At 40.8% G+C, this 20651-nt stretch overlaps 1 protein-coding gene across 1 annotated transcript in view; it reads left to right on the forward strand.

The window, feature by feature from the left end:
• The first annotated feature begins 903 nt into the window (after positions 1-903).
• The window catches only part of RBM17 (RNA binding motif protein 17), a 33877-nt gene continuing 14129 nt past the window's right edge, over positions 904-20651 (forward strand). The window contains exons 1-4 of the mRNA XM_070391484.1: positions 904-1037; positions 9988-10125; positions 13313-13429; positions 18504-18670. Coding sequence (XP_070247585.1) covers positions 10003-10125; positions 13313-13429; positions 18504-18670 — 407 coding nt within the window. The 5' untranslated portion in view covers positions 904-1037; positions 9988-10002. The remainder of the gene's footprint in view (positions 1038-9987; positions 10126-13312; positions 13430-18503; positions 18671-20651) is intronic.

Consider the following 20651-nt stretch of genomic DNA (forward strand, 5'->3'; position numbering starts at 1 on the left):
ACTTTCCCTACCCTTTTTATTGATAACATTTTAAGAGTTCTTTTTTATTGTCTAAAATTTTACATGTCTCCTTTTTCCCCAATTGACCCCTCCTCCCCCGCCATTCCCACCCCGGGCAAGCCCCCACTGCCCCAGTGTCTTCATTTTAAGAGTTCTTGAAAGCTTAGCCTGAACACTCCAGTCCCAACCAAGCATGCTGTCTTACTGCCAGAATGTTCCCCTTCACATGGGGAAGAGAGGTGTCACAGTGGAGGTGCTGAAGCACTAGGAATAACATTATTATAGGACTGAGGATGTCTGTACAAATGCAGTCAAAATATTTTATTTAGAATTTTTTTTATATGAAAATCATAATTACACAAAATCCCATTTTCTCTTTTCCTCTCAAATTTGTTATATCGTTTTTCAATTGTGAGATTTATTATATTTATGCAACCTTGAACTCCATATTTAGTGTTTCCTTAGTCGTACAGTTAATTCATTGCTTGTTATCATTTCTTTTCTAGCAGTTTTCCCATTTATCCCGCCTATGGTGACTAATGTTTAGCATTGTGCATATAGAGGAATGGTGTTGAATGAATGAGAACGAAGGGCTGGGAGGGATTCTCCCTTTCCCTTCCATTACAACACAGTTCGCTCCCAAGGACGATCTCTGCAGCCCTGGACCATTTCTCCTCTTCAGCATCTGGAGTCACTGCAAAGCTCTCCTGGGAGTCTGAAATCTCACAAACTTGCATCACTGTGACACCTCTGGGCAGAAAGCGACACCTGCTGAAGGGGGAATGCAGTGCGGCCCTCCCGCCGGGAGGGGGCGCCGTAGCCAGGCGAGTGCGGCGAAAGTGAGTGCCTCTCTGCCTGCCGCTCGCTTCCCTGACCCCGCGCCCGCACGCGCCCTGCGGACTCGGCGTAGGGGTTGGCGCCGGCTGCGGTCGGGCCGTCACGGGCTGACGCCGAGTGCGCCCAGCCTGCCCTCAGCGCGGCGCCGGGGCCTTGGTGCGCCGCTGCGGCCCATGGGGAGGGTCGGCCTGGCGGACCGGGTAAGTGGCGCCCCGGGGGCACCGGGACGGGAGGCCTGGCGGGAGGCGGGGCGGGAGCGCCTCCGCGGGGGCATTTGGACGGGAGACCGCGGCTTTAGGCCGCGTCGCAGTGGGGCGGGAGGTCCCGGGCCGGTCGGTCCCCCGAGCCGCCGGCGCCCTCGGACTCCAGGCGGCCCCCCGCCCCGGCCCCTCTGTTTCCTGCGCGCCCGCCGCCGCTCTCCTTTATCTGCCTCGGGTCGCCGGGCCTCGGGCTCTTCCTCTCTGCTCGCCATTCTTTCACCGTCTGTCAGCCTCCGTCTGCCTTGGACCCGAGGACGTTTTTCTCTCCCCGCCGTTGATCGTGTGTCGGGAAAGTTGCCGGGTCCCGGTGGCCGGGCCCGTGTCACCTGTGGCCCAGCGCACTGGCTGCCTCTGAGCCGGGGGTGGAGCGGAGAGAAGCTTTTCCCTTCCTGGGCCGTGGACCCCACAAGTCATACCCCCCAGAGACGTGGGGTTTCCTGGCAAGAAGAGGTGACTCCGGTGTTACCTCCGTCTGTGTGCTTTCAAAGCGGCGTTTTAGCGTCATGTTCAAGCTGCCAGCATTTAAGCGTCACCTCTGGCCCAGACCATGTGTTATGAACAGCAGTTGCAAGATGAGTAAGATTCTACCCCTGCTCTCGGAGTTCGGTCTCCAGGGAAACAGTCCTAAACCCATGCCTGGACTGGAGAGGGAGTGATGCTTACAGCTGAGTCTTGGAGGGGTTTTGTTGGCCGTGCAAGATGGGGGAAGGTGTCCCGCAGAGGAAACGAGTGTCAAGGTAGCTTCTGCTACCAGAGGCACCACCGTGCATTCTGGGAGCTGCCGGTAAGGCCGAGAGAGGGTTGAGGAGAGGTAATCAGGTCGGATTAAAAGGTTCTTGGAGAGGTCAGTAAAGGAGAAGCCTTAGGGTACTAATTGCTAGAACCAGGCGAATGGATGGAAGATGTGTTCTGGAGAAGGGCAAAATGTGCATATATGCAGGTCGAGGAAGACCGTATCTCCCAGCAGCAGGTGGGGTTTTTAAAGGATGCAACTCAGTTTGCACATTTTTATGGGATAAAGGTCTGCAGACATTTTGGCTATAAGGATATTCAGGGACTATGGGGTAATAAATTAGTAACTTAAAGTGGAGTGTGTTTTATTTTTAGAATTTTATCAAATGTGTTGCAGCCCTAGCCCGTTTGGCTCAGTGGATAGCGTGACGGCCTGAAGGATCCCAGGTTCCATTCCCATCAAGAGCACATGCCCGTGTTGTGGGCTCAGTTCCCAGTGGGGGGCCTGCCGGAGGCCACCAGTCAACTATTCTCTCTCATCATTGATATTTCTATCTCTCCCTCTCCCTTCCTCTCTGGAATCAATTTTAAAAAAAGTATATTTAAAGAAAAAGAATAAAAAAGAAATGTGTTGCGGCCCGTCTGGTGTTGCTCAGTGGTTGAGCCTGGGCAGGTGAACCAGGAGGTCACAGTTTCATTCCTGGTCAGGGCTTGATCCCCAATAGGGGTGTGCAGGAGGCAGCCAGTGGATGATTCTCTCTCATCATTGATGTCTCTCTCTCTCTCCCTCTCTAAAATCAATTAAAACAGATTTTTTAAAAATAAGGAATGTGCTGCAAGCTGTACAGTTTAGAACAGATTGTGAGATAGACAGAAATATAACCTGGTGTAATAAAAGTGTTAACAGTGAAGAGCTATTCTGATTGTGGAGCTCTCTGATGACTAAGGATAGCTTTTATGGAAAACTAGAGGCCCGATGCATGAAATTTGTGCAAGAGTAGGCCTTCCTTCCCCTGGCTGCTGGCACCAGCTTCCGTCTGGCACCGGGGTCCCGGGCTTCCCTCCTAGCTCTGGCTTCATCTGGAAGGATGTTCAGCCTAATTAGCATATTATGCTTTTATTATTATAGATATTATTGATAAGAATTGGGGAAGCATTTTTGTGCGTTCCCAAATGTAACTTTATAAAGTGGATTTTGTGGTGTTTTTTTTTTTTTTTTTTTTTTTTTTAATTTTTAGAAAGAGGAAGGGGAGAGGGAGAAACATCAATTTGTTGTTCCACTTATTTGTGCATTCATTGGTTGTGTGTATCCTGGGAACTATGAAATCCACTTGCCCTGGCCAAGTGGATTTCTTTTTACCTGGTTTGTTGTTGTTGTTGTTTTAAATGTGTTTTTTATATTAGAGAGAAACATCAATTGGTTGCTTCCCATACCCACCAACTGGAGATTGAATTGGCAACCTGGGCATGTGCCCTGACTGGGAATTGGTGCACAGTTTGATGCTCTACCAACTGAGCCATACCAGACAGGACTTACCTGGTTTGTTTTAAATTATCTTTGTGGAACAGATGATCCAGAGCTAGTAATCCCTCTAGTCTTTCATAATAGTAAATTGAGAAGGATGTTCTATTATACACCTAACTTACAGGTGACTCTCATGGACTTTGTTTGGAATATACTCTAGCCTATGTTATTTTGGTAATAATTGAGTCTGAAAGTTAATGGGAATATTAAACTGTAACAAAGGTATCAGAGATGGAGGTATAGTGAAATTTTAAAATTCTTTAAAAAGTCATTGTAACTCTATGAGGCAGATGCTTTGTGTTACCTATTTTTTTGTGGACATCAATGTGCATTGTTCCTCCTGTTCCTTTCAGTTAGTGTATACTTCCCATATTCTTCAGGCTTCATTTTCCCTTCATGGTACCTGAATATTTATTTAGTGATAAAAAGGCCTCTCACCAAGCTTGCTTCTTGAGGTGCTCAGAACTCAGACCTTGATTTATTGTTAGTTGTATGGTTGTAGTATTTTTTTGTCCCATTAATTATAGTATACTACTTAAAATTTACCGCTTATATCAAATACCACTTACCATACGTTAATATCCTGAAAAGGCAGATCTGCAGATCTTATCCTATATAATAAAAGCCTAATATGCAAACCGACCAAACGGTGGAACAATTGGTCGCTATAATGGGCACTGACCACCAGGGGGCAGACGCTCAACACAGGAGCTGGCCCCTGGTGGTCAGTGTGCTCCCACAGGGGGAGTGCCACTCAGCCAGAAGCTGGGCTCACGGCTGGTGAGCACAGAGGTGGTGGTGGGAGCTTCTCCTGCCTTCACACCAGCACTAATGAGCAGCGAGCCGAGTGGTAAGGAGCAGCAATCAGACGGGTGGTAAGGAGCAAGGGGTCCCGGACTCTGGGAAGCGGGCCTAAGCTGGCAGGTGGACATCCCCCGAGGCGTCCCGGACTGCAAGAGGGCACAGACTGGGCTGAGGGATCTGCCTTCTCCAGTGCACGAATTTCCTGCACCGGGCCTCTAGTTGTTTCATAATAATGTGATTTAAGTAGGTACATTAACATTTTTTCATCCATTCACGGATATAATTAGAAAATATTTATAAAGCACTTACAATTTTCCAAACATGGTACTGAGATAGAGATACAAGGATGAAGTAAAAACAGCCCTTACTTGAGGCATAACATGTAAAAGTTGCCCTGATCCAACTATGTTCAGGGGAAACAAATTGGAGATCGTGCCCAGCAAGTGTTACTCAATGGTTGAGCATCAGTCCATGAACCAGGAGGTCACTGGTTTGATTCCCGGTCAGGACACATGCCTGGGTTGTGGGCTTGATCCCCAGTATGGGGCAAACAGAAGGCAGCCGATCAGTGATTCTCTGTCATTATTGATGTTTCTATCTCTCCCTTTTCCTTCCTCCCTCTCTAAAAATCAATAAAACATCTTTTTTTTTTTAATAAAAAAAATTTGGAGATAGTTTTATGTATCAGTAGTAGGTCACCAAAGGCTTCCAAGATGCTCTTGAAAGGTAAATAGGTGGGATACTTCGGAGAAAACTTCTTCCATGTTCTTTTTCTGCCAGTGGGGCATTTTTAACATAGTTTGCCAGCTTAGGTAGAATCTTGAAAAGTCATTGTTCTAGCAGAGCCATGTTTACTGTGTTTGTTCTTAAATGGAGCATATGTGAAAGAAATGTTGACCAAAAGGTGGTGTTACAATAAAAAAAGAAGTAAATAACAGGTATATTAAGTTGCAAAAATCAGCTCTTGGTATTTGCATTTGATCCTGGCTCCTTAAGGTATATGCAAATGTTAGAAAGTGCTGCTATTTTATTTCCTGGCACAAGACTTCAGGAAATAAATGTGTTATATCATCTGAGTTAACATCTCAGCTTGAATTAAGTTTGGGTCCTGGCTGTTTGTTAATGCATTTGTTACATTCAGTAGTAGAAATGGGGAGAATGAACAAATCAACTATGATAGCCTATATAATAAAAGCCTAATATGCTAAGCGTTCAGTCATCCGGTCAGCCATTCAACCACTCAAAGCATAATATGCTAATGATATGCTAAAGTTGTGCAACTGCTCGCTATGATGTGCACTGACCACCAGGGCGCATATACTCAATGCAGAAGCTGTCCCCTGGTAGTCAGTGTGCTCTCACAGGGGGAGTGCCGCTCAGCCAGAAGCTGGGCTCACAGCTTAAGCCATCAGTTGGACATCCTCCGTGGGCTCCCGGACTGCGAGAGGGTGCAGGCCAGGCTGAGGGACCCCCCTTCCCCGAGTGCACGAATGTCGTGCACCGGGCCTCTAGTTGTTGTTTATTTTTTTAAAAAATGTATTTTATTGATTTTTTACAGAGAGGAAGGGAGAGGGATAGAGAGTTAGAAACATCGATGACAGAGAAACATTGATCAGCTGCCTCCTGCACACCCCCTACTAGGGATGTGCCTGCAACCTAGGTACATGCCCTTGACCGGAATCGAACCCGGGACCCTTCAGTCTGCAGGCCGACACTCTATCCACTGAGCCAAACTGAATCTAGGGCAGTCCTGTAGATTTGAAGTCTAGTATAAACAAGAAAGCCCTTTTGCATTTACTGTGATGCTGAGATTTGATTTATAAACACTTTGTTGCAGAAACTAGGAGATGATGCTAAGATGACATCAGTTTCCAATATTTAAAGTGTGTTTTTGAAGGTTTTGAGAATAGAAGCAGGGAACTTTAATATAAGATGTTGCTGCATAATGATTTCTGAAGCTTGCACATAAAGGTGAATCAAATGGAATTGCCAACAAACCATCTTCAATTTAGAAATAGAGACAGAGGAAGTATGGTCCCATGAAACTTTATTAATTCAGCCCTGAAATCCTTGTTAAATATTGGATTTTCAGATGAAAAAACTTGGTTAGTGGCAGAGATCCTCTACACCAGCAGTTGCCAATCTTTCGGACCTCACAGACTACCAGTAGTCCACAGACCACCGGTCGGCGACTGCTGCTCTACACAGCGTGATTTTCTTTTTTTAATTCTAAAATTTGGGGAAATATTTCTATGAGAGATTATTCTTCCAGGTTGGGAGATGCATGAGAGTTAATTAAACAATAGCCTGTTATTTCACACCCCCTCTGCAGTGTGGCTTCTTCCTCCCTTTTACCTAGTCCTTTTTTAAAAAATTGTAGTAAAATATATATATAATAAAATTTTCCACTTTCACCATGTTTAAATTAAAGCACAGTACTGTGGCATTAAGTACATTCATGTTGTGCGATCATTATCACCATCCATGTCCAGAACCTTTTGCCTACCTACTCTTTCTAGTATAATTTGTGGGCATTGTGGGCTTTCACTGCTGATTCATGTGCCTAAATAGACTTTTATTTGAATATTAATATTTCAACAAATATTTATTAAATGCCTACTCTGTGCCAGAAATTGGAGATGCTAAAAAGAATAAGCTAATCTTTCCCCTTCATAGTCTAGTGGGCATTTGGTTAACCTATTTTCATTTGTAAATAGCTTATCTCATGAAGTTCTCAAGTTTTTTATGAAGAGACTAGAGGCCCGGTGCACAAAATTCATGCACAGAGGGGGGTGGGGTGGGGGTGGGGGTTCCTCAACCCGGCCTGCACCCTCTCCAATCTGGGACCACTTGGGGGATGTCCAACTGCCTCTCACAATCCGGGACCGCTGGCTCCTAACTGCTCACCTGCCTGCCGGCCTGATCTCCCTAACTGCTCTCCCCTGCCAGCCTGGTCACCCTAACTGCTCTCCCCTGCTGGCCTGATCCTCCTAACTGCCTCTGCCTCTACCCTGCCACCATGGCTTTGTCTGGAAGGACATCTGGAAGGCAGTCCGGAAGACGTCTGGTCTAATTAGCATATTACCCTTTTATTAGTATAGATATTAGAAAAAATAGAGTTTGGGTTGCAAACCAATTTTGATCATAAAAACTTGTCTTTATGTTTGTAATTTCCCAGAAAGCTTCTTTTAAGTTTGTTTTCCAGAATGTGATAGTCTTCCCTTGTCTTTATAAGAATAAAGACAGAACAAATGAACCCATGGTTTTTACTAGGCTTTGGTTTCGTGACTAATTGGATGAAGAGGGCTCAAAAAATTAAAGTAGAATAACTGAAAGATACATGGTCATTTCTGAATTACATTTTGTGTGTGTTTGTGTGTTTTATCAGAGGAAGGGAGAGGGAGAGAGAGAGAAACATCAATGATGAGAGAGAATCATTGATTGGTTGCCTCCTGCACGCCCCCTACTGGGGATCAAGCCTGCAACTCAGGCATGTGCCCTCAACCGGAATCGAACCTGGGACCCTTCAGTCCGCAGGCCAACACTCTATCCACTGAGCCAAACCAGCTAGGGCTGAAGTACATTTTTTGAGAACCACAATATTAAGCCAGACATTCAACACTCAGCATTTTCTTTTCTTGCTGTTGCTCTGAGTTTTTCACATTAAATTTAAAGTTTAAGGATATCTTGTCTAAATTTTAATTTAGATAAGAATGATTAGTTCTGAATACCAGGTAGGCTAGGGGGAAGTAGACACCATGAGGATTCCCTCTAAAGCTTTGAAGGCAAGGTTGTATTTCAGTCATACTAAATTAAGAAATGGAGTTCATTACTTTTTCTTCATTTAGTTTCAGTGACTCAAGTGTAATTTGACAAGGCATTGCCAGGTTCCTGAATAAAATGTTCACTGTGTCTGGCACTGAAGGCAGTGGACATTTCCCTGTTGGATGTGCTCTCTAGGAAATTGTACGTGCTTCTATCAGCTAAGCTGGTGAGTTGTCGCAGAAGCCTTAATGTAGGTTATTCATTAGAGCATCCACCAGTACCCTGAACCCTGCTTTTATTCATCCTGCTTCTATGCTACCTTGGGGCCTTTTCATTAAGAAAGCAAAACAGAGCTGTTAGGTAATCTGAGGGTTTGGGTATTATGAAGCAACAATGTAGTGGGGCACTGACTTCCAGGCAGAGAGCTACATTGCTCAAAACCAGAACAGCTATTCTGAGGGAATAAAGTTGGTATCCACCCCGTCACCTCCCACTCCACACAAAGTGAAGCCAAGATCAGCTAAAGTGTTGAGGCAGCACGGTCTTAGAATACCTGTCATAGAAAGGTAGAGAAATAAGCATATGCCTGAGGGAAACTTTTGCCCTGAGTCAGACATAACCCTGGGGGGAATTTCCTTCTTGTCTATGTCTTCTTCTCCCTGAGACACAGACGCAGGCAGGACAAGTTTTGTATAACACAATTTTTATGGCAAAATGCTGTCTGGACCTGGAAACTGACAGACTTTTGGATGTGTTCATAAATGGGAAGCTACCTGTGCTAAGCATTTATTTGCAATTTAGAGATTTTAAAAAAAAATTGTTTTCCGTTTGAGGAAGATTATGCCTTATTTTGAGAAGGGGGCCATGTTTTGGGTTTCAGAATGTTAAGGGTTTTTTTTTAAGTTGGCAGTACTTGCAAGGGCTGTGGTGTTCACCTGACTGGGTTTGAAATGACTTGGGGCAGATTTATCTCCTGAAGTCTCACCCAGTTCCCCATCTCTAACCTAGTGCTAGGCTTCCTCAGCAAATACTGCATTTACAACCACCCTGGCCAGATAAGATTTAATAAATGTTAACCACTGTTGTCTTTTTTAAAAATATTTTTTTATTGATTTCAGAAAGGAAGGGAAAGGGAGAGAGAGATAGAAACATCAATGATGAGAGAATCATTGATCGGCTGCCTCCTGCATGCCCCCTACTGGGGATAGAGCCAGCGACCCGGGCATGTGCCCTTGACCAAAATCGAACCAGTCTGCAGGCTGATGCTTTATCCATGAGCCAAACCAGCTAGAGCAACCATTGTTGTCTTCATTTTTGTTGTAATTTTGTATTCCTCTATTCTGCAGGGATATTGTGTATTTATCATTCACATGTAGATTGATTATCTCTTTGTAACCAATGTCACGAGGAAGTCAAGATATTTAAGATCTAACTCTCTACATTTCCCTTAACAAGCAATAATAAAATACATTATTTGGTTAACCTACTTCTGTGAGATCGTTTCTGTGTTGTTTTTTTAATTTCTAGGCATATGTTTAAATTTTTTCTCTATAAAAGGGTAGCTAATTGTGCTGAGTGAATTTAGTGTTTTTGGGAGGCTTCTACTTTTTGCTATTGAGACCAAATAGAATTTTTAAAATTATATATATGTAATTAATAATGTCCTGAATCTAGAACCTTTCATCTGAACTCATTATATGCTGTAGAACAGACTGATTTCACACGAATTCCTTGACCACATGATCTTAATTATAGAAGTTTATTTTAAAAATAATATATGCATATTAGAAAGTACACTTATTAGTGATATCAGATGTCTTGGCTTTTGTCCTTGAAGGCTTCTGGGCTAGGAGATCTCTTTAAATACATTTTACCTCTACAATTCCTTGAAAATGGTGCCTCAACCGGGGCTGGGATTGAACCTGCATCCCAGGTGCATGCCCTTGACTGGGAATTGAACCCATGACTCTTCAGTGAGCACACTGGCGGGGCAACACGAAAAGATTTTAAATCTTTACTGTATTTTGCATTTTTAACGCCCTCCCACCCCCCCTTGCCTTTCAGCATTAAACTGAAAAGATGTCACTGTATGATGACCTGGGAGTGGAGACCAGTGACTCGAAAACAGAAGGCTGGTCCAAAAACTTCAAACTTCTACAGTCTCAACTTCAGGTGAAGAAGGCAGCTCTCACTCAAGCAAAGGTAAGATAAGCCCACAGTGTGAAAGTAGGAAAGTCTACAGAGCAGGTTCCTCCTTAGATTAAGAGTAATATGATTTTAACTTGCTCTGCTGCCTTTTTATTGATTATGTAGGGTTAAACATTTATGGGGAGAGAGGCTCTATGTAGAGAAGAACAAGGAGCTAAGGGTCATTTTGGTCTTCCAAATTCCTGGGAATAGAACCATTTCAGGGATTCCAATGGAGAAAGGCAATACTCGGTTTCCAATAGTGGTACAGGTTTTCAGACTTCATTATGTCTAAGATTACTGAGAATTTAGTTAAAATATTGCTTCATTGGCCATATTCCTGAAATACTGGTAAATTCCGGTTCTGGGTTGGGGCCCATGGGAGTTTGCATTTTTGGTAGTATTCCTGCTGGTGTAGGTGGTTTGGAATCAGCACTTTGAGAAAGGAAGCTCTGCAGTAATTAGTAAGCTGTTCTAATGTGTATGTGTTACTGAGGGCTCAGATTGGTTGTGAATGCATCAGGTGTATGTAGTGTGGGAGTCATTGTTTTTGTTCTAGTTGTATACATGTTGGGCATTGGCTGCATCCTTGAAATAATTCAACATGTAAAACATTAAAAACATAGGTGCCCAATGGATATTTGATATTAAAATGTTACTGTCAAATACTTTTAGGAACAGAAAATAGAAAAGCAAAAGTAAAAATATTTTAGAGATATATAAATTAAAAACTACTTGGGATAATTCTTTATTATCTGTTTAAATATTGTCAGCTTTGTGAACTACTTGTAGCCAATCTTTTAAAATCCTAGATAATTTGTTTCTTCCTGCCTAGTACTTTAGGATCACCTTCTCTATACAGCCAGTGCATAATTATAAATATAGGTTAAAAATCAGCTTGAATAAAATAAAACTGAGAAAATAGACTCTTCCAAAAAGAAATATATTAAAAAGGCAAATAAAATTTATGGATAACACACTGATTTTTCTGTACCATTATTTTACTCACATGAAAAGTAAAGAATTGGGTGCTGATAAGCAAGGAATCATGTTTTTATATGAAATCTACACTCTTAGACATCCTCTGTAGTATCTGTTTAATTTATGCTTATCATCTTTTCACTTACCCAAATACATTAACTTCAGGAGATCTCTTAAGATTTCAAATAGATTTTTTAATGGGTCAAAATAAAAAGTGGCTTATTAAATCATTTCTAACTTTCTAATATCTTTTGAGATTGCTCTGTGAAATTAATGTTGTGTTTTTCTTTAAGGGAAGTGAAGATACATTCCATTGATTCTCTTAGACTATTTAATTTACTAATTAATTATTCAGTACCAGGTTGGCATAACCAAAGGTATTTGGTAGAGAAAATGTTGCCTACAGACTGAAATTGTGGTTTCATCTGTATCTCCATTTTAAAAACATATATCAAATAGAAAAACGTATGATTCTGATACCGCCCTCCTCCATTGTCCTTTAAACTTTGGTTTTTACCTTGTGAATTGTAACTTATTGATTGGATTAAATTTATTTGCTTGAAATAATAAGTGATGTTAAATTCAAGAGAGATGGTGGCTTATTTTTAGCCTTTTATAGTGATTGATAACAGTGAAAATGTATAACACTTTAAAATCGCAAAGGGAGAGGGAACTTAAACCTTTATAACCAAAAGATCAAATAGATACCTCTGTACCCATCTGGTCATGATTAGCATTATTAACAGACAACCTGAGTTGTGTGCCTGCTGGGGTGATGCAGCATAAAGCACACCACCTCTCCTATGACGTATTCTTGCCAAAGAGCACTGTTCTAACCTAATCAAGATTTAATTTAGTTTTCTTTTTTTTAAAATATTTTTTTTTATTGATTTCAGAGAGGAAGGAAGAGGGAGAGAGAGATAGAAACATCAATGAGAGAGAATCATTGATTGGTTGCCTCCTGCACACCCCCTACTGGGGATCAAGCCTGCAAACTGAGCATGTGCCCTTGACCTGAATGGAACCTGGGACCCTTCGGTCCATAGGCTGACACTATCCACTGAGCCAAACCAGCTAGGGCTTAACTTAGTTTTCAGTAATTATAGGGCATAGATGAATAAGTGAAACTACACCACCAGGCATTTATCAAACAGATCTTAAAATGTGCAGCATTTTACAAGACAGTGTCAGAAGAAAAAGAGGAAACAAAAATGATGATTACAGCGATGACAGCAAGGAGGGAGGATTTTCCTAAATCAGAAGACTTAAAAACCAAATGCATTGTGGACTTTTGGTAGGATCCTGGTTCAAGGGGAGTAAGAGATCAACCGAAGGACTTGTATGCATGCATATAAGCATAACTAATGGACATAAGACACTGGGGGGGCAGGGGATTGTCAAGGGCGGGGGTGGGGGAAGGACACATGTAATACCCTTTGTAATACTTATTATAATATTTTTTTTAAAAAGAATAAAAAAAAAAACTATTTAGAAGACATTTGGGGGATAGCTTGGAAAATCTGAGTATGTGTTGGATAGGAACTGATACAGGGTATTATTGATTTTATTAGGTCTAGTAATAGTGTTGTGGTTATGTAAAAGGATGTTCATAATTTTAGCTGATTAAGGATAGTGTCCTGGTGTCTTCAAAAGGTTCAACATAAAATACAGGTGTAAGGTAAAACAAATGTGATAAAATATTAACAATGGTTGATGGTATATGAATGATCATGTTTTCTTTAGAAAAAATTTTTTTCTGTAGGTTCAAAATAAAACAGGTAGGGCAAGATTTTATATTCTACTGGTAGGGGGAAAAACTCTCATGTTTTGCCCAGGATATAAAGAAATATCCATTCCTTGTGAAAGATCCACACTAGTCAAAACATAATATGCTGTTATAGATTTGCCCTCCTGGTCAAAGGAGAATCCATTGTAGAGATGATTTCACATGCAAACTTAAATAAAACTGACAAAGTTTACTATAAGTCTTTTACAGTGTGGAAAATTTGTTTTGTGTTTAAAAAAAAAAAAAAAGCCAATGAAACTAGTATGTGGTTATAGTAATAATAGAATTAAACGGCTATTTTAAGATTATGATTTTCTTGTATCCAAAAGGTTCATTACAAAGACTCCTCCAGCCCCTCAAAAAATCTTTGTTATAAGTAATATGAATTTTTATTTCAAGCTTCAGTAAACTCTTTTTGTTTTTCAATGATTTTAGAGCCAGAGAACAAAACAAAGTACAGTCCTTGCCCCGGTAATCGACCTAAAGCGAGGCGGCTCTTCAGATGACCGGCAGATTGTGGACACCCCGCCTCACGTAGCAGCTGGCCTAAAGGTAAGCCCGTCCTTTCCTGCTAACTGTGTCTTATTTCATGCATATGTCGGTAGACCTTTGCAGCCTAGTCAATATCATTTTCAACTTAGTTTTTACCTGTGTTTTATCAAGTTTAAAACAGCTATTTGAAATAAAATAGTTTATTATAGAAAAATCAGAAACTAGAGATAGAGATATGCAAAAAGAAAAATAAATGACTTGAATCCTACCCAGAAGTTAAAAACTTTAGATTTTGGAATATCTTCCCATTCTATGCCTCCTCTACCTACTGTTTTCTAATTTGCTTATTTTGCTTAATATATTGGGACTGCCCAGCTCTGTAAAAAAGTATAGGACTGTATGTTCATATTAATGGCTTTACTGTATTCCCTTGTGAGGGTATACTGTAGATAATTTTCTTAATGCTAGATATATAGTCCCTCCCCCCCCTGGTTTTTGCTATCATAAAGAATATTAGTATTCATTGTTTTATTGTGGATTAAAATAAGGACAATTCTACTGCCCTTTATTATTCCAGTAATTTTGCATAAGTTTAAAAACTAAGAAACAGACATGTACAGCTCTGTAAATAGGTTGAGTGAGGATGAGGAAGATCTGGAAAAGGATAATTCCAAATCATAGTTAAAACTACACAAAATGGGGGACAAATGAATTAAAAATAATATATAGTTAAAATTACACCCACTCTTTAGATATATACACATTATTCTTTTATAGATGGCATTCAAGTAATATGACTGCAGTGGTTTAAACATACTAGGTGCACAGGTTGCTTGATGAGAAATGGCCAAAGGTTAATGATAGAATATGCTGTTATTGCCGACTATTTCTTAGCAAGGTACCCTTCCTACCCCCTACCCCCGGAAAGGACACAGTTCCAGCTGCATGCCCCTTCCCTTCTTTATTTAGTTTCTCATCCTCCTCATAGTTTTGACTGTTCTGGTTTGGAATTGTTTTGTCCCCCCACTTGCTTTTCTCCGGCACAGCACAGCTGAAGCTCTTGGTAGGATTTCTTGGCTGGAAGAACTGATACTATAGGCTAATAGTCTGTATAGAGGGACCAGCACCCCACAGTGGAAATGCTTTGCAGGGGGCGGTTCTTAGTCATTTAACATTTTTTCCCACAAACTCAACACCTAAGTTTTTCTAGCTATATCTACTCAAAAGCTGATTCATCATCTTCTATTATTGTATATTGAGTCTAGAACCTATAATATTGTTTCTACCCCCCAAAATCTAATCAATAAGCATTTTTTCATGTTATGTAGTTTTCATAACCAGTTTTAACGTTTTTTAGTTTTAGTAGTTTTTAAATTTATTTTTTTTAATTTACAGAGAGGGAGGGAGAGAGAGAGTACTGATTTGTTGTTCCACTTATTTATACATTCACTGGTTAATTCTTGTACTAGTATGTGCCCTGACCAGGAACCTTGGTATATTAGGCTGTTCTAACCAACTGTGCTACCTGCCCAGGGTTCATAACCAATTTTTTAAAGAATATATACTTTTTTCCCTAACCGGTTTGGTTCAGTGGATAGAGCGTCGGCCTGCAGACTGAGAAGTCCCAGGTTCGATTCCGGTCAAGGGCAAGTACCTTGGTAGCGGGCACATCCAGTAGGAGGTGTGCAGGAGGCGGCTGATCGATGTTTCTCTCTCATCGATGTTTCTCTCTCATCGATGTTTCTGACTCTCTATCCCTCTCCCTTCCTCTCTGTAAAAAATCAATAAAATATATTTTTAAAAAAAGAATATATACTTTTTTATTGATGTTAGAGAGAAAGGAAGGGAGAGGGAGAGGGAGAGAGAGAGAAACATCGATTGGTTGCCTCTTACACGCACCCCAACCAGGGATCAAACCCACAACCTGGACATGTGCCCTGACTGGAAATTGAACCCACAGCCTTTTGGTGCATGGGGAGAGTGCTCAACCAACTGAGCCACACCAGCCAGGACATAACCAATTTTTAATTGTAAAGTATTCCTATCAAGCGAATGTATTGTAATTTATACAAGTGTTTCCTAACTGTAAAACCATCTAGACCTGCTTTTATGTTGTCGTCATAAATAACACTATAATGCACATCTCCATAGAGAGTGCTCTATGCATGTAAAATTATTTTCTTAGGATAGACTTCCTGAAGTGGCTTTAAGAAATCAGTCATTTTCATTGCCAATTTGTGTTTTTGTGGGGCTTTTTTTTGGTAAGGTTTTTTATTTTTTTAATATATTTTTTATTGATTTCAGAGGGGAAGGGAGAAGGGAGAGAGATAGAAACATCAATGATGAGAGAGAATCACTAATCGGCTACCTCCTGCATGCCCCCTCCTGGGGATTGAGCCCACAACCCGGGCATGTGCCTTTGACTGGAATTGAACCCGGGACCCTTCAGTTTGCAGGCCGACGCTCTATCCACTGAGCCAAACCAGCTAGGGCTGTTCTCTCTTTTTTAAAAATATATTTTTATTGATTTCAGAGAGGAAAGGAGAGGGAGAGAGAGAGAAAAACATCAATGAATAGAAAGAATCATCGATTGGCTGCCTCTTCCACGCCCCATGCTGGGGATCGAGCCCGTAACAGGGCATATACCCTTGACTAGAATCGAACCTGGGACCCGTCAGTCCACAGGCCAACGCTCTATCCACTGAGCAAAACCAGCTAAGGCTGCTGTATTCTCTGTAGCATTTAAAGAAGAAGGCTCATTGTTAAACTTAGCAGGGTTTATTTTTTTATTATTAATTGTTTTATGTTTTTATTGATTTCAGAGAGGAAGGAAGAGAGAGATAGAAACATCAGTGATGAGAGAGAATCATTGATCGGCTGCCTCCTGCACACCCCTACTGGGGATTGAGCCCGAAACCCAGGCATATGCCCTTGACTGGAATCGAACCTGCATCCCTTCAGTCCACAGGCCGATGCTCTATCCACTGAGCCAAGCTGGCTAGGGCTTAGCAGGGTTTGTACAGTAAAAGTTTTTTATTTCAAATTTTGAATTAACTTTCATATTGACAATTTGTTCTCAGAAACTTTCTAATAATAGTATTTTATAAGTTGAGTGGCTGGTTGCTAGCTTCTCTTTTGTCTTAATAAAAAATGAAAGGAAATCTTATTCGTGTGCCTTTGCCTTTATATGAATACAAATTTATTAATTATCCTATGTGGACCCTATGTTTAATAGATTTGTGTAAATTTTCCAGTGATAGGGCCTCAGAGGTGACTACAGTTATTTTCCTAACTTCTTTTATTCACCGAATCATACTGTTTTCTGATTTTTTAGTTACAAGGAAATGACGAAGTATTTGTTTTACAATGCAGAATGTCAATGGAATGATGTAATATTGTACAATGTCAAACTGAACAGGATTGTTGGATTTAAATCCATTGATATTGAACACAAGCTCTTTTTGTTTATTTTTTTTGTTGTTGTTATTGTTAGTTCTCACCTGAGGATATTTTCCATTGATTTTTAGAGAGAAAGGAAGGGAGGGGAGAGACAGAGAGAGAATCATCAATGTGACAGAGAAATATCGATTGGTTGCCTCCCATGGAGCCAGCAACCAAGGTATTTGCCCTTGACCGGAATCAAACCCGGGACCTTCAGTCCACAGGCAGATGCTCTGTCCACTGAGCCAAACCGGCTAGGGCAAAAGCTTCTCTTATCATATTAGTTTTGTGTTCAAAATGAAATACATTTTGCAACCTTTCTGCCTTTGATAGTATTGGGTAGCGTGCCTCCTGAAAGAGATGTAGAATGGGCACTCAAAAATACTAGTCCTAGGCTGTGCTTGTTTTAGTGGAGACCAGTTAAGGCCTCTTATTTTTAGAGATAATAAGAAAGAGTTATGCTAAGAAAACATGGAAGAAGTAAGTATAGAGGTTTAGGAAATTTAGGCTGTATATTAGATTGGAGCTTCCCAGAACCAGATAGGGATCAAGACCACCAACCTAGGGTAAAGCTCCATCTCCAATCATGTATCTTCTAGATAGCTGTACTGTCTGCCTTATGTCTTTCTGACTTCTTTGTTAAGACTACCTTTTTTCTTTCAAAGAGTAAGTAGCTCCAATTTCTAAATGTTTAGAAGAGAAATGCAAAATGTTATCATCTGAACCTGATCTTAGTGGACCTTAAAAAAATTAATGAGCCTGGCCAGTGAGCTCAGTGGTTGTCAACCTAGGAACCAAGAGGTCGTCGCCTGTTCTTTTCCTGGTCAGGGCACATGCCTGGGTTGCAGGCTGGATCCCCAGTAGGGGGCGTGCAGGAGGCAGCCGATTGATGTTTCTATCTTTTTGTCCCCCTCCCTTCCTCCCTTGCTAAAAAATCAATAACAACATAGGTAAAAATAAATTAATGATGACAAGAAGGGAATGACATCCATCTGTGTCAGACTCAGCACAAGAAGTGCTGCCTCCCAGGGAAGGGATGTATTCCAGAGCATTTCAAAAAGCCCAAGAAGTCCTGGCCAGTATTAGAGAGCATCGGCCCATGCACCTATGGGTTTCAGGTTAGATTCCCAGTCAAGGGCATGTATCTGGGTTGCAAGTTTGGTTGGGGTGCGTGCAGGAGGCAACCAGTCGATGTGCCTCTCTCACATCAGTGTTTCTTTCTCTCCCCCCCTTTCCTCCCACTCTCTCCCCGTCCCTTCTACTCTCTAAAAAATCAATGGGAAAAATATCCTCAGGTTATTAATGACCAAAAGAATGATTGTTATTTGTGGGTTGTTTGGATTTTAAATTTTCACGGAGATACATAAAAACAGAAGTGTTCATTGTTAACTATATAAATAATCAAAATTATTAAAAGTTTCAGTAGTGGCAGTTTGGGAATTTCAGGAAAGTGCCATAGGATATTTATGGAATTAACACTGAACTAAATTCGTTATCATGGTTTTGCTGCTACCTGGTGAGTTGTGTGACCATGTCAAGTTACTAAACTTCCTTAGACATTTGTTCCCTCATCTATAAAACAAAGGAGGAATGTAGATGTCATCAAGTCTCCTTCCAACCCTCATATTCTTTTACTTGAATTCTAAAATTTCAAGACATGAGAATGATACCTTGGCATTTTTATCTTCCTCAGGATCCCGTACCCAGTGGATTTTCTGCAGGAGAAGTTTTGATTCCCTTAGCTGATGAATATGATCCTATGTTTCCTAATGATTATGAGAAAGTAGTGAAGCGCCAAAGAGAAGAACGGCAGAGACAGCGGGAGCTGGAAAGACAAAAAGAAATAGAAGAGAGAGAAAAGTAAGGTTTTGTTTGGATTCAGGGCTATTTTACATTTGAAATATTTATTAGAATGTTAATGAATGAACTTCATTGCTGTCTGTAAGGCTGAAGTTAGTTTTTATGGTTAATCTTAAAAATTGGTAGTTGTCACATCCCAGTGTTAAAAAAAAAAACAGTCTCGACTCTAGAGCAAATTTCATGTATAGATGCAGAAAACTTAAAGTATATATTTTGGGTGAATTGTTAGAAATGTACCTTAGAACAACTTCAATCTGATGTTGAGCAATAGTTTCTTTCCTCTGCTATGACTCTTCTAAGGTCATAACTATTCAAAATCTTTAAATTGATCCTGGCCAGTGTGGCTAAGTTGGTTGAGCATCCTCCTATATACAGAAAGGTCACTGGTTCAATTCCTGGTTAGGGCATATGTCCCGGTTTCGGGTTTGGTTCCTGGGCCGGGTGTGTATGGGAGGCAACTGGTTGATATTTCTCTCTCTCCTTCTCCCTTCCTCCCTTTCTCTCTTAAAAAAACAAAAACAAAACAAAACAAAGCAAAACCCAATAAAAACATATTTTAAAAATAAGCTGATATACAATATAAAAAAAAATCACAAACTAAAAATGAAATACTTAAATTGTTATATTTTTAACTATTTTTGTGCCAGGTGGAATTTTTTTAAAACATGCATTTAAAAATATATATATATGTACATTTTTATTGTTTTCAGAAAGGAAGGGAGAGGGAGAGAGAGATAGAAACATCAGTGATAGAGAATCATTGATTGGCTGTCCCCTGCATGCCCCCTACTGGGGATTGGGCCCACAACCTGGGCATGTGCCCTTGACCAGAATCGAACCCTGGACCATTCAGTCCTCAAGCCGACACTCTTATCGACTGAGCCAAACCAGCTAGGGCAACACATGCATCTTTTATTTATGTTTTTTAAAAGTATGGGCAATAAGGCCTGGCTCAGTGGTTCAGAGGTTGAGCATCGACCTATGAACCAGGAGGTCATGGTTTGTTCTCGGTCAGAGCACATGCCCAGGTTAGGCTCAATCCCCAGTGTGGGACATGCAGGAGGCAGCCAATCAATGATTCTCTGTCATCATTGATGTTTCTATTTCTCTCTCCCTCTCCCTTCCTCTTCGAAATCAATAAAGTTTAAAAACAAATAAATAAAAATATGGGCAATAAGGATTTGTTTATATTTCTTCTTCGTAAAATATTGCATATTAATTGTTAAGTAGTTTATAAAATATGCCCTGGCCAGTGTGACTCGGTTGGAGCATCGTCCTGTACACTGAAAGGTTGTGGGTTCAATTCCTGGTTGAGGCACGTACAGGAGGTGTGTACAGATGGATGTTTTGCGCTCTCTTTCTCTTTCTGTCACTCCCCCTCCCTCCCTCCATCCCTTTCTCCCTCTAAATATCAATGAACAAGTTCTTGTGTGAGGGGAAAAAAAAGTTTATAAAATAGTAATACAGTATTTCTCATTATTTATTGAATCATTTCATTTAATGAAGGCATGTTCTCGAGCAGCGATTTTCAACCCTTTTCATCTCATGGCACACATAAACAAATTACTAAAATTTTGTGGCACACCAAAAAAATATATATTTTGCTGATCTGACAAAAAACAATAGGTATAATTTTGATTCACTCACACCAGACTATTGTTGTGTTGTCATTTTTTTTTTTTGACAGTCTAAGGGAAAAGAGGTTAGTGCCCTTGACTAAAATAGTCAGGTATTGCATGTTTTAAATTTTTTTGTGGTATACCAGTGTGCTCCTCACACACTGGTTGAAAATTGCTGTTCTAGAGAATTAGAATTATTGAACTATTACCTATGTTGATATGCTTTAAAATTGAAAGAGACAAATACCAAATAAACTTTTGTGTTGCTACTTATATACCTACTAGAGGCCTGGTGCACTAATTTGTGCACGGGTGGGGACAGATTGGAGTCGATTGGGCTGGGCTGGCTGGGGGAAGGGGCC

Source organism: Myotis yumanensis, unplaced genomic scaffold (assembly GCF_028538775.1).
Source record: "Myotis yumanensis isolate MYYU_CA2020_CCGP unplaced genomic scaffold, mMyoYum1.0.hap1 SCAF_1, whole genome shotgun sequence".
In the NCBI taxonomy this organism is placed as follows: Eukaryota; Metazoa; Chordata; class Mammalia; order Chiroptera; family Vespertilionidae; genus Myotis; species Myotis yumanensis.